This window comes from Triplophysa dalaica, chromosome 5 (genome assembly GCF_015846415.1).
Source record: "Triplophysa dalaica isolate WHDGS20190420 chromosome 5, ASM1584641v1, whole genome shotgun sequence".
Classification (NCBI taxonomy): Eukaryota; Metazoa; Chordata; class Actinopteri; order Cypriniformes; family Nemacheilidae; genus Triplophysa; species Triplophysa dalaica.
This window is the reverse complement of record NC_079546.1, coordinates 24,492,797-24,517,835: the sequence shown is the minus strand read 5'-3', so window position 1 is coordinate 24,517,835 and position 25,039 is coordinate 24,492,797. Positions and strand designations below refer to the sequence as shown.

General features: G+C 39.6%; 1 protein-coding gene across 1 annotated transcript in view; it reads right to left on the bottom strand.

Moving 5' to 3' along the window:
* LOC130421458 (uncharacterized) overlaps positions 1-25,039 on the bottom strand; it is a 43,960-nt gene that overhangs the window by 8,839 nt on the left and 10,082 nt on the right. Inside the window, exons 10-28 of the mRNA XM_056749335.1 lie at positions 24,542-24,645; positions 24,337-24,455; positions 24,099-24,263; positions 20,731-20,930; positions 20,487-20,587; positions 20,240-20,358; positions 19,141-19,308; positions 16,561-16,760; positions 16,311-16,411; positions 16,085-16,203; positions 15,835-16,002; positions 13,605-13,804; positions 13,362-13,462; positions 10,940-11,058; positions 10,684-10,851; positions 2,293-2,492; positions 2,043-2,143; positions 1,793-1,911; positions 1,537-1,704 (exon numbers count right to left, since the gene is read on the bottom strand). Of these exons, the coding sequence (XP_056605313.1) occupies positions 1,537-1,704; positions 1,793-1,911; positions 2,043-2,143; positions 2,293-2,492; positions 10,684-10,851; positions 10,940-11,058; positions 13,362-13,462; positions 13,605-13,804; positions 15,835-16,002; positions 16,085-16,203; positions 16,311-16,411; positions 16,561-16,760; positions 19,141-19,308; positions 20,240-20,358; positions 20,487-20,587; positions 20,731-20,930; positions 24,099-24,263; positions 24,337-24,455; positions 24,542-24,645 (2,740 nt within the window). The remainder of the gene's footprint in view (positions 1-1,536; positions 1,705-1,792; positions 1,912-2,042; positions 2,144-2,292; positions 2,493-10,683; positions 10,852-10,939; positions 11,059-13,361; positions 13,463-13,604; positions 13,805-15,834; positions 16,003-16,084; positions 16,204-16,310; positions 16,412-16,560; positions 16,761-19,140; positions 19,309-20,239; positions 20,359-20,486; positions 20,588-20,730; positions 20,931-24,098; positions 24,264-24,336; positions 24,456-24,541; positions 24,646-25,039) is intronic.

Sequence of the window (25,039 nt, the reverse complement as noted above, 5' to 3'; positions counted from 1 at the left end):
TCCGTTGTAGACTTTGGTGGCATGGCCATACCAAACAGTTATTGAAGTGCACAGAACAGATTCGATGACCGCCGAGTAGAACTGGGTCAGTAGCTCCTGTGTTAGGTTACAGTTCCTCAATTGACGGAGGAAGTATAACCTCTGCTGGGCCTTCTTTACAATGGACTCTATATGCACTTCCACTTCAGTTTCTTGAGAGATGGTGGAGCCATCTACTCGTGTTTCCGACACATTCCCTGGTGCAACACAATCTCACCATCCATCTTGGCAATGCCACAATCAATCCTTCCAAAACAGCCATGAACCTTTGAATCATATTTGATGAACAGCTGTCTTTCAATGATCACATTGCAAAGACAACACTGTCATACCGATATCCCTTATTCAACATTAGAAAGGTTAGACCCTATCTCACTGACCATGCGGCACAACTCCTTGTCCAGGCCCTGGTAATCTCAAGGCTGGACTACTGCAATACTCTCCTTACTGGTCTTCCTGCAAAGGCTATCAAACCGCTCCAGCTGGTCCAGAATGCAGCACGCCTCGACCACCAACAGTCCAAAAGGGCTCACGTGACTCCCCTTTTCATCTCTCTCCACTGGCTACCAATTGAAGCCCGCATCAGATTCAAGTCACTTATGCTTGCCTACAGGACTATCACTGGATCTGCACTGGCTTACTTTCACACCCTCCTGCACTCCTACATCCCATCAAGATCCCTGCGTTCAGCAAGCCAGTGGCGTCTTGTACTGCCTTATTATAAGGACAGTAAATCTCTTTCACATTCATTCTCATTCACAACTCCTTACTGGTGAACCATTCTTCCTAACTCTGTCCAGTCAACCACATCTCTCACAACATTAAAAAAACTATTTAAAATCCATCTCTTCTGTCAATACTTGAAAAACAAACCCTCTCTCTCAACAGGTAGTGGTCTAGCTTTGGTTGAAACCAGTAACTTTGTATTGGCACCTACTGTATTATTGCTCCTGTATGACATATAGATTTAATCGTTTAGTAGAAGCTTTCATCCAAAGCGATTTACAAAGAGTTCATGGAGTTCATGTATACGCTTATTGCTCCATGAACTCTTTGTAAATCGCTTTGGATGAAAGCTTCTACTAAACGATTAAATCTATATGTCCGGGATTATGGTGTTGAAGACCTATAGGAAGTCTACAAACAGTATCCTGGTATGTCTAGGTGTTGTAGGATGTAAAGAAGTCCCATGTTTACTGCATCATCCACAAAGAAGGGGTCTGATGATGTCCTTCCGGTGGTCAGTACTAGTCTCTCAAATGACATCATGGCCAGATATTTTAAAGCAAGGCCTGTAGTCATTAAGTCCAGAGATTAGGGGTTTCTTCTGTACAGGGATGATGGTGGAGCGTTTGAAGCATGAAGGGACTTCACACAGCTCCAAATATCTTTTTTTGGACCAACTATTTTTCAGATTGAAACAACTAAAAAAAAAGTTTGCTTGCTTGCTATTCTGTTAGAACATTGCGCTTCCTCCCACTCAAAGATTGAACATACCTGGGAAGTATTAGCAAAACCAGCCAGGAAGTCATCAATGTTCTGAAATGCACTGCCATCTTCTAGAAGGTCAAAGACCATGTTCATCACGTCTGCGCTGTTCAGAGCTCCAGAACTGACTGTCAGTTGAACTGCTTGGGAAGGACTAAGAAAATCCAGTTTCTCAATCTGATAGAGAAAAAACAAGGTTGTTGACACAACATGGTTGCTAAAATGGAATTACTTGGCGAATTGTGCAGCACACCCAGGCCCTTACATTGGAGAATTCTGTGTTGAGCACTCGAAGATCTTCCAAGGCCACATAGACAGAGAATTGACCAAAGTTCACATCAAGCCAACTGCTGAGACTGCTGGTGTCTGACCCACAGGTTGAGCCTAAAACAATACCCCATGGAAGAACGTCATTAGCAGAGACAAATGACAGAGCAGTGATGCCTTTTAAAGGTGCAAGAAAAACATGCAAACAAAAACATTGTTGAGGGAAGATTGGACTCAGCATGACTCACCTGATCCACGTCTCTGTTTTAGATAGTCTACTAGAACAAGTGTGATCTCCTGCTTTCTAAGCACTGTCATCTGGTCAAAGACACTTCTCAGCCCCTCAACACTAAAGTAGAAAGATCAGATATAAAGGTAAGCATCATGTGTCTTTGGTCTTTAAGTGTCTCATTAAAACAGCTTGAGAAACCCCCTCATGTTTTCAGTAACAATGCTACAAGTGTGTATTACAGTGCTCAACCTGAGAGGGTCACTTACATGACGTGGTATCCGGTGCAGTTAACGCTTAATGTTGCTGTTTGAAGCATCTCTGCAGTCATGCTGGGGAGGAGAGGAACCAGTTTCACTGTGAACCAGGAAACCCAGTCTTCGTCCAAGAAATTTGAAAAATGAATACTGACGATGGCAAAGGTCCGATTCATCATGATGTCCCTCACCACTGGATTGATTTCCAAAACCTAGAGGAAGTTTCCAAACAAACAAAAATAATATTTGTCTAACATTTAACTTTTCAACAACACTTCTGTGTTCTTAAACCCATGCAGACTGGTATATGTTTGATTGTATTAATCAAATGGTAGTTTCTTGAAATGGCACTTGCAAAAAATCCAGTCAGAATTTAAACCACACCATAGGACAGTGACTGCTCACCTTAGAGTTACAAATGATTGCTCTTGTCGTCTAATCATGACTGTATCTGCCTACTAGTTTTACCTAACCAGTGCCGCCTTTGACACTGTAGACCATTCTAAATAGGCTACAAACCATTTCCAGTTGACAGCCATAAACGATCTTACTGATTACGAGTTCAGTATGGAGTCCCACAGGGATAAGATGGTTAGTTTTCACTGTTATGCTGATGACACTATATCTCCCCAAGTCCCCACGAAACACATCAATTCACCAAAATGATGGAATGTATAATCACATAAAAACTGGATGATTAGCAATTAGCAATTTCCTTAAATTCAGACAAGACAGAAGGTTTACTTGTTGGACCGAAAACTATCACACGTAACCGCATAGAATATTTGCTGACTCTTGATGGATGGTCCATAAAACCTTTTTCGTTAGTAACGAAAGGTTAGGTTTTATATTTGATAGTAATCTGTCTAGTGAAAGCCACGTCTCCAGCATTTGTAAAACTGTGTTTCATCATCTTAAAAATATATATTCTGGTTCAGAACGCAGCAGCACGCCTCGTCTTCCAACAGCCCAAAAGGGCTCATGTGACCCTTCATCTCCCTCCACTTGCTTCCGTTCGAAGCCCGTATCAGATTCAAGTCACTAACGCTAGCCTACAGGACCATCACTGAATCTGCACCGGCTTTATTTTCACACCCTCCTGCACTCCTCATCAAGATCCCTGCGTTCAACAAACTAGCTGCGTCTTGTATCACCTTCCCATAAGGGCAGTAAATCGGTTTCCCGTTCATTCACAACTCCTTCCTGGTGGAAGATTCTTCATAACTCGTTCCGATCAACCACAACTCTCACAACATTCAAAAAACTATTTAAAACCCATCTCTTCTGTCAATACTTGACAGACAAATTAGAAAAACAAACCCTCCCTCTCTCTTTCTCGCAACAGGTAGTGGTTTAGCTTTTTGTTGAAACCGGTAACTTTGTATTGTCACCTATTGTGTTATTGCTCCTGTTTGACTGTCGTAAAGTTCACTATAAGGGAAGGAAGGAGGCGGGAACCGTCAAACATTTAAACATTTAATCAAAATAATAACAAAGAACATAAACAGCCGGCAGCCCCTCACGGACGACTGCCGGTGAAATAAAACAAACCACAACTAAAATCCAGGCCTGTTCTTCTATCATCGACGGTCCGGTCGCTAGATCTCCTTCTCGACTCACAGTCTCGCCCCCCTACTCCACTACGATGACATACCGCTTATTGCTCCCTAAATTGTTTGTAAGCCGCTTTGGATAAAAGCTTCTGCAAAATGACTAAATGTAAATGTCCTCCTTTCTCATTATGGTCCTTCAAGTTCAATGCGGTCTCATATTCTGTTTAGCTGGTTTAGCTTCATCTAGAATTTCAAAATCAACCACTTGAGGCAGATCGTTTTTTCTATTTGGCACCAAACTTTCTGTGCCGTAGGCAGACATAAAATCTACTGTAGATTAAAAGCTAATTCATTCAATTTTCCCTACACATGATTCTACTGCTCTACACCCCAGAACAGGGGTTTTCAAAATAATGAGATGATTGAGAAATGATGATAAACATCTGCTGTTAATGAACACAATCACTGAAAAACACATGAACAATAAGAAGTCACGATAATGGCTTGTGAACACCGGGACAAAAATTGCACAACTTTATCGCTGACATTTAACGCCTTGTGGACGCCAGCAAAGCAAAGGACGCCAGTGTCAGTATGCACAACGACGCGCAAAACGCCAGGCATAAAAGCATCAACGCTTCGGGCTCGTTTGTCTGGTTTGATGCTTCTGGAGTACAGTAAAATATGACTTGGTGGCCGTTAGTGTACCAGGATATTTCCCTTTTTACATTAAGCGCCTTCTATGTCAGGGAGTGAATTTTCAAGTTCACTCAGCTCATAGCCAGGGAAAATCGCTTGGGTCTGAACGCTGAAAAACGCTGGCGTTAAGTGCGTTCGATTATCATCCTGGCGAGGAAAAGCTTTTATGGTGTTTTGTGTTTCCTTTAGTTGGGCTCTTGACATAGTACTGTGTTTCTGGGATGCTGTAAGGGTTTTCAACACTTGTATATTTAGCAAAGTGGAGCCAAAGGGCATCAGACAATGTCAGACAATGTTAATCATGTTAATCACACAATCATTGTTTAAGTTGCTTAAATGTGATATCTTAAAACAATGTTGTGATAACCATTCATAATGAAACAAGTATACATTTTCTTTCAAAGGCTTAAATAGTCGGCCAACCACAGATATCAAGAATCAGTGGACTAACCTCAACAAGCTAATCAGATAAACAGATCAACACTACACGTTACAAAACAAGCTCCCGACAAAAATGGCAAAATTAAAAGCAAATAAAAAAAACTTATTGAAACACTATTGCAAGCTTTGAAATTTTTTGACACATAACTATGTGGTGACCCAGAATCATTGAAGATTTTTGAAAATCTTAAATAACAGTTTTTAACCTTGATTTTATGGTTTTATAAGCTCCTTTCTCACGACTGTCTATCCAGAGGCCTCATGTATCAACGCCAGCTTTCACTTTCGGCTGTGCTAACAGTGACATTAACGTGAGAATGTGCGTTCCTCCATTTCTCTTGTTTTTTGTCCTTTGGCTACTCTTAGAGGCAATGAAGTGAAGTTTCAAACATATAGACTATCAAATCATAAGACAAGTAAATCGCACCACCAGCTGTGAGAAACAATACGATTAATTTGCAATTGATAAAATAATTGACACACTATTGTCACACGAGTCTCATGGGAATATGCTAAGTAAGAACATATAAAAGCATGAGAAAATTAATACAAACCTTAGTCCATGACAATGGCAGCGTTAGCCTTATTAAAGGGACATTGCAGATAGCAAAGTTTTTATGGACCACAATCATTTTCTGGCCCACGATGATGACTGGCTTATCAGCCGTTTCAGATTTCCAAGGGCTGTCCTCTTGCAGCTCTGTGCTGAATTTGGTCCAAATTTGGAGAGGAGACAACAAGGAGCCACGCATTACCCGTTCCTTTACAGGTGCTGACAACACTTGGTTTCCTGACAACTGCTGCATACCAAAAGGAACTGGCAAACCTCTCAGGAATAAGCCTTTGAGCCGCGCAATGGCAGCTGTATGGGACGGGATCATCATCATGTCTACCAGATATATAAGGTTCCCATATGATGCAGTTGACCAGCCAAACATCGAAGCGCAATTTGCAGCCATAGCCGGTTCTCCTAATGTAATCGGAGCGATCCACTGCACACATATTGCTATAAAGGCGCCATCCGAGGAAGAATTTGCATATGTGAATCGTAAACATTTCCATTCCATAAATGTGCAGATAATATGTGACGCACAACTGCGCCTAAAAAATATTGTGGCAACGTGGCCTGGGTCAACCCAGGATTCATACATCCTTACAAACAGAATGGTTGGGAAAAGGCTCCAAGCTGGCAAGGTGCCTGATGAGTGGCTTCTTGGTGAGTGATGCATTTAAAGTTCTGTTTCTATATAGAAAAAATGTGTGTGTAGTTATTGAACTGCCCATCAAGAAAGACGTAGCTGTTACCCACAAACTGTCCGAGGGCACAGATAGAGTGATGTCCATTCTTGGAATTGGTCTGTTGTAGAGCGGCGATTGGCCGACTGAAATGTCGATGGCGCTGCCTTGACAGGACTGGGGGAATGCAGCTATACCGCCCTGACAAGGTCTGCACAATGAAGGCACGGCATACCACTCGGTGAGGTGGCAGCACACCCAGTTGACACCGACCCAGTGCCAGTATATGTGCATCCCAACCAACTAGCTTGTCAGGCCCGCCATCATGCGACAATATACAGTCAGGTCCATAAATATTGGGACATCCACACAATTCTACCATTTGTGGCTCTATACAAGAGGATTGGCTTTATCAGGGAATCCTGTTCACAGATAAACTGGCATCCTATTTGATGATATTGTCAGCTAAAAGATAAACTAAATTTCACAATGACCATTGTATTCATGATTCTTTCACAATGACCATTCAATTCATGATTCTTGGGTAAAAAAGGTGCATTGTAAAAAGTTCTATGATTTTAATTAATGTTGTGCCTGCCTGGTATAATAAATTGTTATTGTTGATATTATCTGAATTCTTCAAAGTCTGTTATTACCAGTAGATTGAAAGGAACCTGTTCTGTTACCGCAAAATCGATGTGTCAGGATAGGATCAGTTAGTTCATAATAGACTTTTTATTATAAATGGAGCATTACTAAAGCTCACATGTTACAGATTTCCACCTATAATCTGTCCTAGCAAGTTGCATGATCGTGACCAAAATAAATACTGTTATGTTTCTGAGCAAACATATCGCGGCCAAACTTAATGTTATTAGTTTACCCGGCAACCTCTGACTAGATCAGAACTGACCGTTTTGTGTCTGTGAGATCCATGAACCAAGCCTGCATGTGACTGTGCAACTCTAAATAATAAGTATTAAAGTATGAAGATTTATAGATAAATTAACTATAATCAACAGATACACTTGAAATGACATAAGTTATTTTAAATTGAAATTGGAGTCAGATTGGTATTAACCACAGGGTCATATAAATTGAACTAACTTGTAAAATTTAGTAAAAAAAATTAAATAATTTCATGTAGAAATCGCTGAGGAGAAACAGAACACGAGATCCCTTCAAACTCGACATTGGATTCCTTCGTTGAGCCAGTGGGTGGTCTTTTACAGTAACAACCAAGAATACTGCTTAACTATTGAGAGACGCTCTATAAAACCCACGTTGTCAGCTAAGAATCTTGGCATTCTATACAATAGTAATCTGTCAGTTGCAGAGAAGTTAATGCATGCTTTCATGACATCAAGACTAGATTACTGTGATCATGCTCAGTGCCCCTGGTTTTGAATGGTATAACATGACAACACAGTACTATAACCTCAACGGAACCATATGCGCCAACCCGTTACTAAGGCTGTTCTAGCCTCACTGGCACAGTTAAAGCATGCTCAGTGCCCCCGGTCTCGAATGGCATGACATTACAACACACGACACCACTTTACTACGTGGTCATTTGTTTCTGCCACAGCCAGTGGCTGCTTCTTCCTTTCAAAGGCTTTGTTAATGGCCTCTTCCCAAGGTACAGTCAACTCAACTATGATGACGTTACTGGAGTTGGACCAAACAACCATATCCGGCCACAGATTGGACGCTATAAATTCCAAAGGGAAAGTAAGTCTGTGACTTAAGTCAACTCTCCATATAGAGGGATGTGCACGCAGCAAATTTGCCAGTGTTAAGTTAAGTTTCCTTTAGTTCTATATTTCTAATAATTAAAGAACCGCTAATCCAGATGTTTCTTGCAATGTAAAAATAGTCAGTGGTATCCCCAGAATGTGTCTTTCAATTTTCAGCTCAAAATACCCCACATATATTTCATTAAAATATGTTGAAAATGGCCATTTGTGGCTGCAATGGAAAACGCGCCGTTTTTGTGTGTGTCTCTTTAAATGCAAATGAGCTTCTGCTCCCTTCCTTGTATGCAAAATATGACGTAGAGTGCTTACACATGTGCTTTGGATGACAAGCAATATAGTGGAAAGCGAAATTACGTCTGTACTGCCCAGTCCAACCTAAGCCATACACTAACTGCAATAAAAATCACCTCCATGTCATTGATGATTAATCATGTGCATGCATATTATTAACGGACATAAACATGCTCTTTAAAAGCTGCGAAAATGGAGAGCAATTCTGGTCGTATGAAAGGGCAAACAACGATAACAAAGGCCTTTGCAGCGAAACTTCCAACGTCAAGTGCAAGAGCCACGGCAATAAGGAGAGACAAGGCGTTTTTATTGCTGCTGATATGAGGCCATTTTCTGTGGTGGAAAATCTGGGATTTCGACGACTCATCCATACACTTGAACCAAAGTACGCGATCCCGTCACACATTTCACTCGCACAGTGGTCCGGAGCCTCTACAAAGCGTGCAAGGTAAAAGTTGTACAGACTCTAAAAGATGCAGAAATCATTGAATTAACTACTGAAGGTTGGACGTCGAATCCTGCCTTGATGCCCGATGACCCGAGGTAGTTCGTATAAAGCGGTAGAAAATGGATGGATGGGTTGGACGTCTAGGTGTACACACAATTAACAGTAACTCCGAAATGGTACATTTTGTACTGCAAAGCTACACACAGTAGCTACCACAGTCTTGTGTGAAGAGAAAACCCCTACAGTGTCTCTCATTGTGCCACTGAAGAATATCATGTTTATTTTTGTGCATTAACGTGTCTGTGATTTTGTGACAAAATATTTAGCAGTGTTACTGCATTGTTTACTGTTCATTATTACTGCAGTGCATAGTGCATAATATCATTTATTAAATTTGTTTCAAAATTTCGTCTTGTTCTTGTGAACCCAGTCTTGTGTGTTGTCTTGTCTTGTGGGATAAGTGATAAGCTTAGATTTTTAAACCCTTTCGGCTACCAGGAGCTATAGCTCCCAACATAGGGGTCGCATCAACTCGCGGCCAGCGTTGTTTGGATGCTTCGGCTGGAACCTTTCCAATGAGTCCTGGCTCGTTTCTGGACCGGAGATACGGAACGCTGAAGGTTGGTTTGTTGATTCGACAAAAGGAAATTCTTCCCAAATGCTAAGAGATCATCGTACCAGTGTCTCTCATTTTCGATCGTTAATAATACCGACTCCCGAGGTCGCAGCGGGACGAACCAGGGCTCATCAGAAAGGTCTCCTCTCGGCCTACTTTTTATGTTCCAAATTACATTCAACAACAGCACACATTTGTTGTTTCTAAAACATTATTGTAGCTGGCTAGTGACTACATCTGCTCTTGCCTGAAAATGGCTGACAGTGTGCTTCTGGCGGAAGGTGGAACTACTTGCTCATAAGGCTGTGAGTTGTCATGGGCAGCCGTAATCAATGGGACATCATTTTGTGAAGGGATCGCCAACAGCCTGTTTTATTTCACTGTTATGTTTCAAAGGAGATTACAAAAAGAGGAATTGATGGATTTGTATAATTACAGGGTGTTCCTGCACACACGCTGGAGACTCGATTTCTGGTCGATAAACATTAAAAGTGCATTTTCTGGGATATAGGCCCTTTATAGTTTTTCCTCCAGTGTGAATGTTGTGCTTTGTAAGCGTCTTTATTACGGCGAAAGCAATATTAAATTAAGCTAAATAATGATATTGGCAAATGGCAACAACATTATCCAGAAGAATCTTTGATAATCTTTACCTTTTATCTTTTCTTTTTGACCCTGTGATTCAGGACTGTAAAAGTACCCAATTATTGTTAAAGGAGACAAAGCTTTGCAAACATTTAACCACACGGACATTAAGAATCTGTGAAAGAATCTCGACAATGGTGGAAATCAACAACAAGAACATTAAGAAGAAATGCAAAGGGTAACATCATAGTTCAAAACTCCTCTTTGATTCCCAGAATGTATTGCATTGTATTGTATTGTATTGTTGTTGTCTACATGAATTCTTCGCCAGACTGATTTAGGTGAAAGTTCAGAAACATAGAGCATTTTGAATTTACCATAGCAAACTTAAACTAGCAAATCTAGATTTTCAATAACATATAAGTGTCATTAAGACAACAGCACTGATCATCAATAATCATTTTATGAATCACTTCATCATCTCATTATCTTTAACATATTCAATGTTACTTTAACACCCGGTAGTGTTGACATATGTAGACACCCATCAGTCTTAATTTAACACTGGCCATTTTGCTGTTTGTTTGCATTTGTATATGCATTTGATTTTCTTTACTTTCCTCTATTTTATATTCTTTTTAGGGTTTTATCTTAAATTATCATGTTTGATAAACATTTGGCTTGCACAACTGCTTTGCAACGATGCAAATTATAAAAAGGGCTCTAAAACCTGACATGACATGCTCTTCTCTTTCCAAGCTTTAAGACTGGACATACCTGGAATGTCTGGGCAAGACCAGCAAGGAAGTCATCAACGTTTTGAAATGCATTGCTATCTCCGAGAGTGTCAAAAACCATGTTGATCATGTTTGTGTTGTCCAGAGCTCCAAGATTCACTGTCAGTTGAGCCAGTTGGGAAGCACTCAGAAGGTCTATTGCCTCAATCTGATGGGGAATAACAGGAGAAAGGTTGCTCACACAACATGGTTGCTAAAATGACACAAAGAATTGTGCAGCACACCCAGGTCCTTACACTGGAGAATTCTGTGTTGAGATTCAGGAGATCTTCAAAAGCAACATAGATATAGAATTTTCCAAAGTTCACATCAAGCCAAGTGCTGAGACTGCTGTTGTCTGACCCACATGTTGAGCCTGTAACCATACCATATACAAGTGACTCATTAAGATAGAAAAGTGAAAGTGATGATATTTACATGTACATTAATGCTCATCCAAAACAGCTTACGCTGCATTCAGGCTGTGCATTTTTATCAGTATGGGTTCATTAAAAATTGAAACCATGCACAGCAAAGTCCCTGGTGTAAAAATGTACACCCTGGTGTATATATGAGTCTGTACCTACGGGTGTACAAATGTACACTGAAGGAGAGTCTTTCTGGTGTGAATAGTTAATTTATTCATGCAGTCAATTAATCAATTGAGTTCACATTACAAGTGATGATTGATGATTAATGATAAACACCTGCTGTTAACAAACACAATCACTGAAGAAAACATCAACAATAAGATTTCACCCTGATAGTGTTTAGTGTTTCCTTTAGTTGGGCTCTTGATCCTTATTTTCCTGTAATGAATGTGTTTCACTGGTTGTAATATTGTGCTTTACATGTCTCGTTATTACCGTGAAAGCAAAGTAAAAAGATGCTAAATGATTTTATCGGTACAGGATAAACAACTGAAACATTATACTTGAAACGTTTTGATAATCGGAAGTTTGTTTTTTGACCTTGTGTCGTGGAATCCATATATTTATTTGAAGGGACAAAAGTTCACAATCATTTAAACACACAGACTTCAAGAATCTGTGAATGAATCTCAATGATGGTGACAATCAACAGCAAAATAACTTTCGGTTGCAATGGATTCTGGGTAACATCATGGTACAAAACTCCTCTATGATTCCCAGCATGCATGGAAGTTTCAGTTGAATTTTAATAATTCTGTGTCTTGTCACCATCGTTGAGGTTTGTATGAAGAGTGTTGATGTTTACATGTATCTCAGTAACAGCGTAAATTCTTTGTCCAGAATGATTTAAGTGATATTTTTACTACTGCAGGATTATTTATGTGTTATAGAAAGCATTTTAAATTAAAAGCGTTAAGTCTGAAACCTAAACAGAAGTTCCAAATGTGTTCCACAATCAACCAGATATATTTTCAGCATCTTATATAACTTTAGTAAAACTTGATTTGTAACAACCTGCAAGTGTTAGTAAGACAACAACACTGAAAGTATTAAAATCAACATATATCAATAGAATATAGGCCAAGAGATTAACTAAAGGAATCACTGTTCCCCATGATGGTGACCTCAAAATCTACTGTCATATTTCATGTTTCCTTCAGTGATTGTGTTTGTTAACAGCAGGTGTTTATCATTAATCATCAATCATCACTTGTAATGTGAACTCAATTGATTAATTGACTGCATGAATAAATTAACTATTCACACCAGAAAGACTCTGCTTCAGTGTACAAATGTACACCTGTAGGTATGGACTCATATATAAACCAGGGTGTACATTTTTACACCAGGGACTTTGCTGTGTGGGCTTCTGCATTCCCTGCAAGCAATCTTCCGCAAGCACTTTATGGGCGCCCGAGAATTTGCTCACTGGCCAAACGTTGGCCCTGTTTTTATTAAACACTATTACAAGCCCTGAAAGAAAAATTAACTTAGTCAGATTCAAGAGCTCAACTCAATCAAATCATCATCAAACTAATTCAGATTAACTGCAATGCATGCTGGGAATCATGACTGAGTTTTGTATTATAATGTTACCCAGCATGCATTGCAGCATGAAGCTTTCTTTTGTTGATTGTCACCATTGTTGAGATTCAAACTCCAATTCTCCTTGTCCATTCAGAAATGTAACAGTTTTGTGAAATCTTTTTTTTAAGCTGTTTCACAACTCCAAATTCAAATGTTATTCACAATAACATATTACTCTCAAAAATCATGTATAGAACTTAATTGTGGTTAAATAACTATCCTTTCTGACCCCTCTGGATCTTAGTTCTTGTTGCCTCAACAAATGTGTTTTAACACAATGAAAACATAACATTAAAACCCCAGATTCAAGAGCGCAACTAAATCAAACACTGATCGCATTAATGGTGTTTTGATGAATTTTTTTATAAATTCAACGTTAATAGCGAGTGCAAAAGTGATCAGCATTTCAACAAATCAACAGTAGAGGTTAAGTGAGAGCTGCCCGTGCAGGACCAGCACAAAGGGGTAAACGTTTGGGCAGTGAGCAAATTCTCCAAGGGGCCCTTAGGCTAGCTCTCAGTGGGCCCGTAAAGTGCCAACAAAGACTTGCTTGCAGGGTTGCTATAGCAACGCTGTACCACTGAGCTAGTTTTTAAAACATATAAATATTAAAGAAACAAACAACAATAGAGGATGGAAGATTGAACTCAGCGTGACTCACCTGATCCAAGTCTCTGTTTTAGATAGTTTACTAGAACAAGTGTGATCTCCTGCTTTCTCAGCACTGTCATCTGGTCAAAGGCACTGTTCAGCCCCTCAACACTAAAGTAGAAAGATCAAATATAAAGGTAAGCACCCAGTGTCTTTGGTCTTTAAGTGTCTCATTAAAACAGCTTGAGAAACCCCTCATGTTTTCAATGCTACAAGTGTGTATTACAGTGCTCAACCTGAGAGGGTCACTTACATGACGTGGTATTCGGCGCAGTCAACGCTTAATGTTGCTGTTTGAATCATCTCTTTAGTCAGGCTGGGGAGGAGAGGAACCAGTTTCACTGTAAACCAGGAATCCCAGTCTTCGTACGAGAAATTTGAGAAATGAAGACTGATGATGGCAAAGGTCCGATTCATCATGACGTCCCTCACCACTGGATCGATTTTCAAAGCCTGGAGGAAATGACCAAAAACAAGAAAAATGTAAAGCTATGTTACATATTCCTTCACAAAAAAACTTCTGCCAGGCTATTTCTACTGATCAATCACATGCAGACTGGTGTATGTTTATGTATACACAGCAAAACCTCCAGTGTTAAATTAACACTTGTAGTGTTTATATAGTTCTCACTCAAAGTATTAAAAAGTAACACTGAAGCAGAGTTAAAGTTAATGAGATAATTAAGATTATAATTATGATTAATGAAGTGATGATTGATGATTAATGATGAACAAATGCTGATAACAAACACAATCACTGAAGAAAACATGAAAAATAACAAGTCACCATAATAGTGTTTTATGAAGAAGACAGTCATCATAAAAACCTCAAAAATGGTGACTATCATCAAACTAGTTAAGATAAACAGATCAACTGCAATGCATGCTGGGAATCATGGTTGAGTCTTGTTCTATGATGTTACCCAGTATGTATTGCAGGATGAGGTTTTATTTTGTTAATTTTCACCATTGTTGAGATTCATGCTCTGATTATAAATTTCTAATTTATTTATAAGTTAAATGTTTGTTAGCATATGTAATTTGTCTCTTAGTATATTCACAAAGTGATTTCAAACACCACTCTTAATAAGTGATTCATAATGATTAAATCATCAATTGAAAACTGCTGCCAGATCACTGCGATAAGTGTTCACCTTAGTTAAGCTCTTGAGTCTTACACATCAAGGCTCGTTAACATATGACTGTTTAGATGTTTTACTAAAACCCTATTTGTTGTACCATATGAAAGTTACCTCCTAAAAGTGTAGCTGTTGAGTTGTGAATATATGTCAATAGTTTTGGTTCTGCCAAAAACTGATGGATCACACAGATCGCCAGACAATGGTGACAATTAACAAAAGAAAACTTCTTGCTGCAAAGCATGCGGGGTAACATCATAGAACAAAACTTAGTCATGACTCCCAGCATGCATTGCAGTTGATCTGTTAATCTGAATTAGTTTGATGATTGTCACCATTGTTGATGTTTCTATGATGAGTGTTGATGTCTAAGTGTAATCTAAATTCATAGTTAAGCTAATGCATTTGGCAGTCGCTTTTATCCAAAGTGACTTACGTTGCATTATCCTATACATTTTTACATGTAGTGGGCAATCCTGGCCTTATGGTTAGAGAGTCGGACTAGTGACCAGAAGGTTGCCGGTTCGATCCTCATGGTCGGTGGGTAACGATTGCGGTGCCCTTGAGCAAGGCACATAACCTCTACATGCTCCCCGGGCGCTGCAGTGATAGCTGCCCACTGCTCCGGGTGTATGTGTGTTCACCACTTGCTGTGTGTGTGTGCTCACTAATCACTGGATGGGTTAAATGAAGAGGTCACATTTCGGGTATGGGTCACCATACTTGACGATTCAGTTGAATCTTAACATAGGTAAGGCAATCCCCTAGGACTAGTTTAGCATTTCTGCATAGTATATGTTCTGGAATCTTTGTTTTGTCATGTTATTTCAGAATCCTTGTCAAACGGAAGGATTAGTGTTAACATTTTTCTGTTCTGGCTGCTGTCCCACGTAAAATGCATCTTTTTGGGGGGAACCACCTGAGACCGGGCACACACCGGACCCAGGCTCTCTCCCTGAGTAAGTGGAGAACTTGTGACTCCTTCCTGGTGGAACATCGTTCCTAATTCAGTCCGGTCAACCACAACTCTCACAACATTCAAAAATAACTTAAAACCTATCTCTTCTGTGGCAGACAAATGAATAAAACAGCTATCCCTCTCTCTATCCCTTTCTCTCAACAGGTATTCTACTGTCTTTTGTAAAAACTACTAACTTTGTAATAGCACCTATTGTATTATTGCTCCTGTATGACATATCGCTTATTTCTCCCTGAACTCTAAGCTGTAAGTCGCTTTGGATAAAAGCATGTGCCATATGACTAAATGTGAATGCAAACATATGTTTGCTCGAAGGCTCTTCTGTTACAACAACATTTTTCCCCACATTTAAGGACTGAACGTACTTGCAAAGTCAGTGTGAGACCTGACAGGAAGTCATCAACATTCTGCAATGTCTCGCCATCTCCTAAATGGTCAAAGACCAAGTGGATCATGTCTGTGTTGTTCAGAGCTCCAGAATTCACCGTCAGTTGAGCTACTTGGGAAGCATTCAGGACATCCAGTGTCTCAATCTGATGAGGGAAAACAGGAGAAAGGTTGCAGACACAAAAATGGAGTCAGTTGAAGAATTTTGCAGAAAACCCAGGTCCTTACACTTGTGAAGTCTGTGTTGAGCACCCGAAGATCTTCATAAGCAACATAGACAGAGAATTGACCAAACTTCACATCAAGCCAAGTGCTGAGACTGCTGGTGTCTGACCCACAGGTTGAGCCTGTAACCGTGGCATGAACAGGATTAAAGAAACATAGTAGTTATACTTACTAAGACACAAAACAAAAAACAACAGTAGAGGTAAAATATGGACCCAAGTAGACTCACCTGATCCAAGTCTCTGTTTTAGATAGTTTACTAGAACAAGTGTGATCTCCTGCTTTCTAAGCACTGTCATCTGGTCAAAGACACTGTTCAGTCCCTCAACACTAAAGTAGAAAGATCAGATATAAAGTTAAGCACCATGTGTCTTTGGTCTTTAAGTGTCTCATTAAAACAGCTTGAGAAACCCCCTCATGTTTTCAGTAACAATGCTACAAGTGTGTATTCCAGTGCTCAACCTGAAAGGGTCACTTACATGATGTGGTATTCGGCGCAGTCAACGCTTAATGTTGCTGTTTGAAGCATCTCTGCAGTCATGCTGGGGAGGAGAGGAACCAGATTCACTGTGAACCAGGAATCCCAGTCTTCGTCTAAGAAATTTGAGAAATGAAGACTGATGATGGCAAAGGTCCGATTCATCATGACGTCCCTCACCACTGGATCGATTTCCAACGCCTGGAGAAAATTTCATAATAAAATGAGTCATATTTCTCATGCAAATCTCTTCACAACAACCCTTCTGTACTGCCAGCTTTTTATACTGATCAAACCCATGCAGACTGCACCGCAAAAGCCCCAGTGTTAAATTAACATTCTCTGTGTTTATATAGTTCTCAGTGAAACATTGTTGAAGTTAATGAGATACTGAAGTGCTTGATAAAATGATGATTGAGTCAGTATAACCAGCCAGCAAAGACTCATGGGGCCCAGATGGGTTTGATGTGGGCTGTCTTCTGGGTCTCAGCTGGTTTTGTCCGTAGGTTCCATGTAGGCCCCACATGGGTTAGCCCAGATGAAGTGAACACTGTTTAGTGTGCATAATACAGACTGCTAAATGTAACACTGAACGTTGCAGTTAATGGGATGATGAAATGATAACAATCAGAATCACTGATGGGTAAAGAAACAACAAGAACATAAAGAAATAAAAGTACAACTACAACTTACTTCAGCCACAGTCTCACAAACACATCAACATCTTGACTTATTATTGAGAATAAACAGAGTATTTTCTGTTAATGTTTTACTGAAAATAACTGGTTTGATGTAACCATTATGTTGATCAGTGTTTGTTTTAGTTGAGAAGTTTGACTCTTCAGTTTTGTATGTTTCTTTTCCTTTGACTGTTGAAGCTCATTTTGTTATGGCAAATATTGGTCATCATGAGAGAACATGATCTGATGCTTTTGGCTGTTTTGTGCTGAGTTCATATTTCTTAGGTGAGGTGAAGTTACTAAACTTGTGGAAGAATTATATGTAAGATTGAATTTAGATATTCACGGTTCATTAAAGCACAAATAAAAAAAACTTTGAATACTATCAACATGAAATGAATCTGGGCAGGTGTTGGTCTAATGTGTTAAAATGTGTTAAATTTTCTTTAATGAAGCTGTGATGTTTATTATTAGCGATTTGGATTTCAGCTTTTTTAAATGACTCAAATATCAATAATTAAACCCTCTAAATTATGATTTTGTCTTAAAAGGCAGTCTATAGCAGATACAGTAATATTAATTTCTCCTGATTTCCTGTCATAACAATATGAGTTACAGCAATACAAATAATGGTGACATCAAACCAGTTCTTTTCAGCAAAACATTAACAGAAAAAACTCTGTTTATTCTAAATAATATAAATTATTAAAGATATTGATGTGTCTGTAGGATTGTGGCTGGCGTCACTTGTAGTTGTGGTTTTATTTCTTTCTGTTTTTGTTGTTTCTGTGTCCATCAGTGATTCTGTTTGTTATCACTTCATTATCTCATTAAGTACAACATTCATTGTCACATTTAGCAGTCTGTATTATGCACACTAAACAGTGTTCACTTCATCTGGGCTAACCCATGTGGGGCCAACATGGAACCAGTGGACAAAACCAGCGGATTCCCAGAAGACAGCCCACATCTAACCCATCTGGACCACAAGTGTCTTTTCTGGCTGGTTACAATGATGAACACCTGCTGGTAATAAAGAGAAAAGACAGAAAACACATCCACAACAGACATCTGTGATCGGTCATGTCTGTAAATTGTAAAGTAAAAACTCCCCCGCAAATGACCTACAATATTTTTACAAACATAGAGGTCCTGTAATTGTATAAGTCCCATGCAAATTGGCATCTCTGTGATTTTTAAGGACTCCTATATACTTTTGTATGGTTTTATCCACCGTTTGGGTAATGGAGGATATTTTGACTATAGGAGCGAGGTGAGCTACCTGGCCAGGTGGTGCAGTGACAACAATCACACATCACATCGCTGAGGATCTCTCCTGGACCAACTACACTGGCCCAGAAAGCACAGCAGCATCTCTACTTCCTCCGCAAACGGAGAAGAACCAGAGCCCTAGCCCCCATCATGTGCACCTTCTACAGAGGAATCATCAAGAGCCTTCTGACTGGCTGCATAACTGTGTGGTATGGCACCTGCAACGCGTCCTACCGCAAGGCCCTCCAACGCATAGTGAGAGCACCTGAGAAGATCATCGGTGTCTCTCTTCCCCTCTCCCGATCATCTATGGAACCCATCTCACCCAGGAAAGCACACTGCATTGAAGGTGACCCCACCCATCCGACACAAAGCTTCTTCAGGGTGCTGCCATTAGGGAGGAGACTGCAGAGTCTACAGGCCAGGACTAGCAGACTAAAGGAGAGCTTCAACCACCAGGCAGTCAGGAAGCTAAAATCCTGCCCCCCCTCCCCTCTCTTGCCCCATGCAGCACTGAACTCTAACCTCATCCGCAGGGCCTTCCGCTCCCAACCCACAACATACATTAATTAATGCTCTTTTTGCATGCTCTTCTATTACAACATTCTTCCTCGGAAGATTGAATATACCTGGGAAGTCTGAGCGAGACCTGACAGGAAGTCATCAACATTCTTTAATGCATAGCTGCCTCCTAGAAGGTCAAAGACTATGTTGATCATGTCTGTGTTGTTCAGAGCTCCAGAATCCACTGTCAGTTGAGCTACTTGGAAAGCACTCTGGACCTTCAGTGCCTCAATCTGATGATGGAAAACAGGAAAAAGGTTGCAGACAAAACATGGTTGCTAAGATGGAATCACAATGCAAAGTTTTGCACACAACAAAACCTCCAGTGTTAAATTAACACTGATAGTTTTATATAATTCTCACTCAGAGTGTTCAAAACTAACACAGAAGCAGAGTTAAAGTTAATGAGATAATTAAGGTGAGTAATGAAGTGATGATTGATGATTAATGATGAACACCTGCTGATAACAAACACAATCACTGAAGAAAAGCTCAACAATGAGAAATCACCCTAATAGTGTTTAGTGTTTCCTTTAGTTTGGCTCTTAAACTTGGTATTTGTCATTAGCTGTAGTAGTGTGTTGCAGAGGCACATTTATAACTGCCAAACATGAGCTAATTATCTTGGATTATAGCTACTGTATCACCTTATTTGAGATGAGCATATGAGACATGTCAAATTTAGATGTAATATTCTTAGTTTAATTATGTGCTACAATTGTCTAATAAAGTCTCTTTTGAAAGTCGCACATTTTCGAAGATTAAAAGGACATAATTCTCTGATTTTAGCTGCAATGTTTGCTAGGTAAGAAAAAGTCATACATGACTCCCAGAATGCATTGAAGCTAAAATAAAATATACAAGTTTTGTCACCATTGTTGAGATTCATACACTGATTACTCATGTCTAATTGATTAAAACTATTGGATTTTTTAAATCTATTAAGAGTGTACTTTCATTGTAAAATATTAGTGATTGTGTTTGTTATCAGCATGTGTTCATCATTAATCATCAATCATCACTTAGGTAATCATCTTAATTATCTCTTTATATTTAATTCTGCTTCAGTGTTACTTTTTGACAGTCTGAGTGAGAATTATATCAACACTAACAGTGTTCATTTAACACTAGAGGTTTTGATGTGCAGTACACCCAGACCCTTACACTGGGGAAGTCTGTGTTGAGCACCCGGAGATCTTCATAAGCAACATAGACAGAGAATTGACCGAAGTTCACATCAAGCCAAGTGCTGACACTGCTGGTGTCTGACCCACAGGTTGAGCCTAAAACAATATCACATGCAAGAGACTCGTTAAGAAGAAAACAGGATGACAAGGAAAGAGCAGTGTGCTTTTCAAGAAAAACACAAATATAAAACAGGGAGGGAAAATGTGGACTTAACTCGACCCACCTGATCCATTTCTCTGTTTTAGATAGTCTACTAGAACAAGTGTGATCTCCTTCCGTTTCAGCAGTGTCATCTGGTCAAAGACACTGTTCAGCCCCTCAACACTAAAGTAGAAAGATCAGATATAAAGTTAAGCACCATGTGTCTTTGGTCTTTAAGTGTCTCATTAAAACAGCTTGAGAAACCCCCTCATGTTTTCAATGCTACAAGTGTGTATTCCAGTGCTCAACCTGACAGGGTCACTTACATGACGTGGTATCCGGTGCAGTCAACGCTTAATGTTGCTGTTTGAAGCATCTCTCCAGTCATGCTGGGGAGGAGAGGAACCAGTTTCACCGTAAACCAGGAAACCCAGTCTTCGTACAAGAAATTTGAAAAATGAAGACTGATGATGGAAAAGGTCCGATTCATCATGACGTCCCTCACCACTGGATCGATTTCCAAAGCCTGGAGGAAATGATGAACCATAAGCAAATGCAGTTGTACAGTTGAACTATTAGAAACAAGATCAGAATGTTTAATAAACTTCTAAAGAAAGTTATTAAAAAAAATTGTTACAGCTACCTGCATTTAGATTAAAAATTATTTTTCTGAGAAATACGTGACATTGTCATCAAATTAGTAAGGTGTTGCTGTCTAGGTGTGGTCTAAGTGCCATACAACTGCGATTGTCAATCCAAATATAACTAAGGCAGTGATATTTGTCTTGGAGGTACATTTTGTAAATACACATATTGAAAAAAAAGCCTCATAGAAAAGGATCCATTTGCATGGTTTAATGATTCTCTTGAACATGTGGTTTGAAAACAGTATTCTCACCTCAACCCAATAACGCCCCCTACAGCTTAGACTTTTAGACAACACACTACAATTAAATTGGCACACACAAATAAGCATTCAAGTAACTCGGAGCATAGGCTAAAGACTGTAAAATAACTAATGTAAAACCATTAAAAGCTCCTACAGCAAGTTTTACATGGGTTTACAGGCTCATTTAACGCACCATACTGTATTTGTGTAGGTGAAGCAGATTACATCAAAGCCTTCTTGTGCTACTACTGGGGTCCCACAGGGCTCGGTTTCGGGTCCTTTTTTAGTCATTATTTATCTTCTCCCTCTGGGTAATATTTTTCGGAAATGTGGTATCCAATTTCACTGTTACGCTGATAGCACATAACTTAACATGTCTTCAATACCCACCTCTGTTTACCCACCATTAACCTCTTAGACTGTGTAGCTGAGACTAAAAAGTGGTTTGCTACAAATCTTCCTAAACTAAATAGTAGTACTATAAAAGTAGTAATAATAGTAGTTGTGTTTTGCTTGTTGCCTAAAAAAGCTGTTACTCTGTGATTTTTGATGACTTATAGTTGTCTATTTACACTCAGGTAAAATCCTTGTGTTTCATCTTTGACGGTTCTTTATCATATGAAGCACATATGAACAGTGTAGTTCATTCTGCATATTTTCCCCTTAATAATATCAATCGTCTTAGCCCGGTGCTTTCAGTAGAGAGGAGCGTAAATCTGGTTCATGTCATCAAATCAGTAAGGTGTTGCTGTCTAGGTGTGGTCAAAGTGCCATCAAACTTATGTGACATGTTAGTTAGGTTTAATGGTGAATCCACTTGTGTTGTAACTCTCTTTTTTAAGGTTTGCTGTCAAAGCTTCTCCATGAACTCCAACTGGTACAGAACTCAGCTGCACAAATTATTCGTGGAAATTCTATAACTGAACATATTTCTTATCGTGTTTAATCCCACTTCATTTCATTTCTTTCTCATCAAACAACCAGACTAACTTAAAACAACCAGATGAACAGCATACTGGGGAAGAGCCTAGACAGGGCGTTCTTCTCGGTGCACGTATATTCTTCTACTCATTAAATCAATTACATGGCGTGGTATGACGGCTGTATAATATATATAATTCAATCAGTAGAGTTATTGTGGTTTTGTTGTAGCCATGGTTTTACTACCATGGTTAATTTTCGTAAAGAATTGTCAACGTAGCTGATCAGAACTACTACTATTATATCTTTAAACTACACCACTGTACTTTTTTACGATTAGTGATTACAGAGAAAAAGCAGCTCACGAATGTGATCTATTGGGTGACTGTTTTTTTAATAGAGCTGAAAAGGAGGAGGGAAGTAGGGGGTGTGTTCTATGCCGGAACCTTTTGAGTTACGTTGTTGATTCATGGAGCCGTGTGAAAGCCACATGTTCTGTTGCTGCTATGTTCAGAAAAGGTTCTTAAATGTTTGACTGTCTCCTTCCGTCATTAAATAATCTTACAACGAACTTTTCAAGTTGCGCCTTAGGGCGCCACCTGCTGGATGCCAAAACTAGGTTGTTTGGCCTCTGCAAATGCACAAAACATTTTTGCTTCAAACATAACACAGATACAGTGTGTGGTACAAAAGAAGAGAGTGTAGAAAACAACAAAGGTTTCCTGTGGCTCAGTTGAAAGAACATGCTCTAGCACCACCAAGGTCATGGGTTTGATCTCAGGACATTGCACTCATATAATGCAATGAAGGTTGCTTTGTATAATTTATAAAGTATTCAACTGTCATGAATTCACATACTGATTTATGCAAAACTGGTGTGTGAATGCATGTCTTTTGATTTAGGTGTGTGAATGAGTTTTGCACTAAATGAACAGTACTGCAGGAATTGCGAAAAATGTGAGTGCATGCGTATCTTAGTGTGTTATTTCTAGAATTGGATTTGCGCACTTGCACTGTAGTGCTTGTGGGAGAGAAAAAAATCTACAAGTTTGCAACTTTCAAATTTACTGATTCATATGTCTGGCCGACCTCTTCTACATCCAATTCCATTCTCACAGACGCCCAGTTGCTTTACACCAAAAAAACCTTCATAGAGCTGTTTCCAATACGCCACATTGTGCATCATCTCTCGCCTCTGTGCTCTTGGGTACGGATAGTTTTAACCTTATCTTTTTGATGGGCGTTATACCTGCATTGCATGTATGGGGTTCCATATGCTGAAGCAGCGTTGACAGATCCGGCATATCCTCTACGTGACAATATGCTGGAGAAAGTGGGCAGTGCGTCCGATCTGTTTCAAGGGGCGAGGGGTGGGCAAAGGGGTATGAAATATAATTGTGTCTAACTGTAACGCAGGCCAAGTGTGAGATCTGTGCAGGTTGATTGTCGTTTCGAGTCCCACTTGTAGTTAGGATCGTTTACATGAAGCTACCTTCTGTCAGTGAAAGCATCCGTGCTGATGTTGCATTTATTTTGTGTTATTAATTTAAATTAAACGCATAAATCTATTCAAATCATCACAGTAGGAAATTCAGTGTCTGTTTTTATATGAAATATATGTCTAATAATAAAAGGTATGAAGCATATGTAGCAGCTCAATCAACCCAATGAGAAAGCGCATGAAGTGACCAGGTATTAAAAATCCCTATGTAACAGAGCTTAAGAAGAGTATTTATTACAAAGAGCAGCTTCGTGAATATGTGGTTCCTTGTGCACACTGAGGGTACACCCTTGAATAACTCGAACTTATTCTTGACAAAAACTATTTTCTTCTTATTATGAATAATTATTTTATTATAATTGTTTTTTGTGTGTGTGACTGACCTTGGATTGAGTTAGTGTCGCAAAAAATTCATCGGCATTCCGGAAGACATCGCCTTCCTCTAGATAATCGAAAATCACGTTGATCATATTGACGCTGTTCAGCGCCTCTGAATCCTGAGTGAGCTCAGCTGCTTGAGATGGACTCAGCATACTTAATGAATCAAACTGCAAAGAACACGGATGTTTTGCATTAGCTGTGTAACGGCTGTTTTATCATGTATTTTCGAACTGAACTCACGCTAGCGAAATAGCTGTTGAGCGCTTGCAGCTGTTTGAGGGTGGCATATCCAGAGGACATTCCTAAATTGTCAAGTAACCATTCAGTGTTATTGGCGACGTTTGATAGACAGCCGGGATCTGAAATGAAATATGGCAAGCATTACATTCAATCATTTGTAATAAATGCCTCTTAAAGCACGTGGGTGTTGGTGTACTGGGGGTACCTGGGGTATCTCTCCTGGACAGGTAAGCGTAAATCAGATGAGTAAAGAACGCTTGATGTTGCGTGTCTGTAACCAGGGTTCCCTCCATGCTAAGAACCTTCACTCTGTACATTCAAACAAGGAAAATTACTGTAGAAGTACTTATGATCAACATCGAGAATGAAATAGCAAAACATTATTTCAGTAATCGAATCCAAACAAAGAACGTCTGAGCAGACGATGCTTGCAAACTAGACTTTAATCTCTCAAAGATTTAGAGCAGCGGTTCTCAATTCTGGTCCTAGCGCCAAACCGCTCTGCATATTTTCTGTATCTCTCTTGTTCTGTATCTTCTCTGATTTAAATCTCTAGCTCATTAGATGAGAGCTTAATGAATGAACTGCGTTCCGATTGACGTGTTCCCTGAACTGTGTTCATTGCTCTCTACTCCCTGCACACAGGAAATCGGTTGACGTTAACTAAATAACACGAATTTGTGCAACACTACTGCCTGCAGCG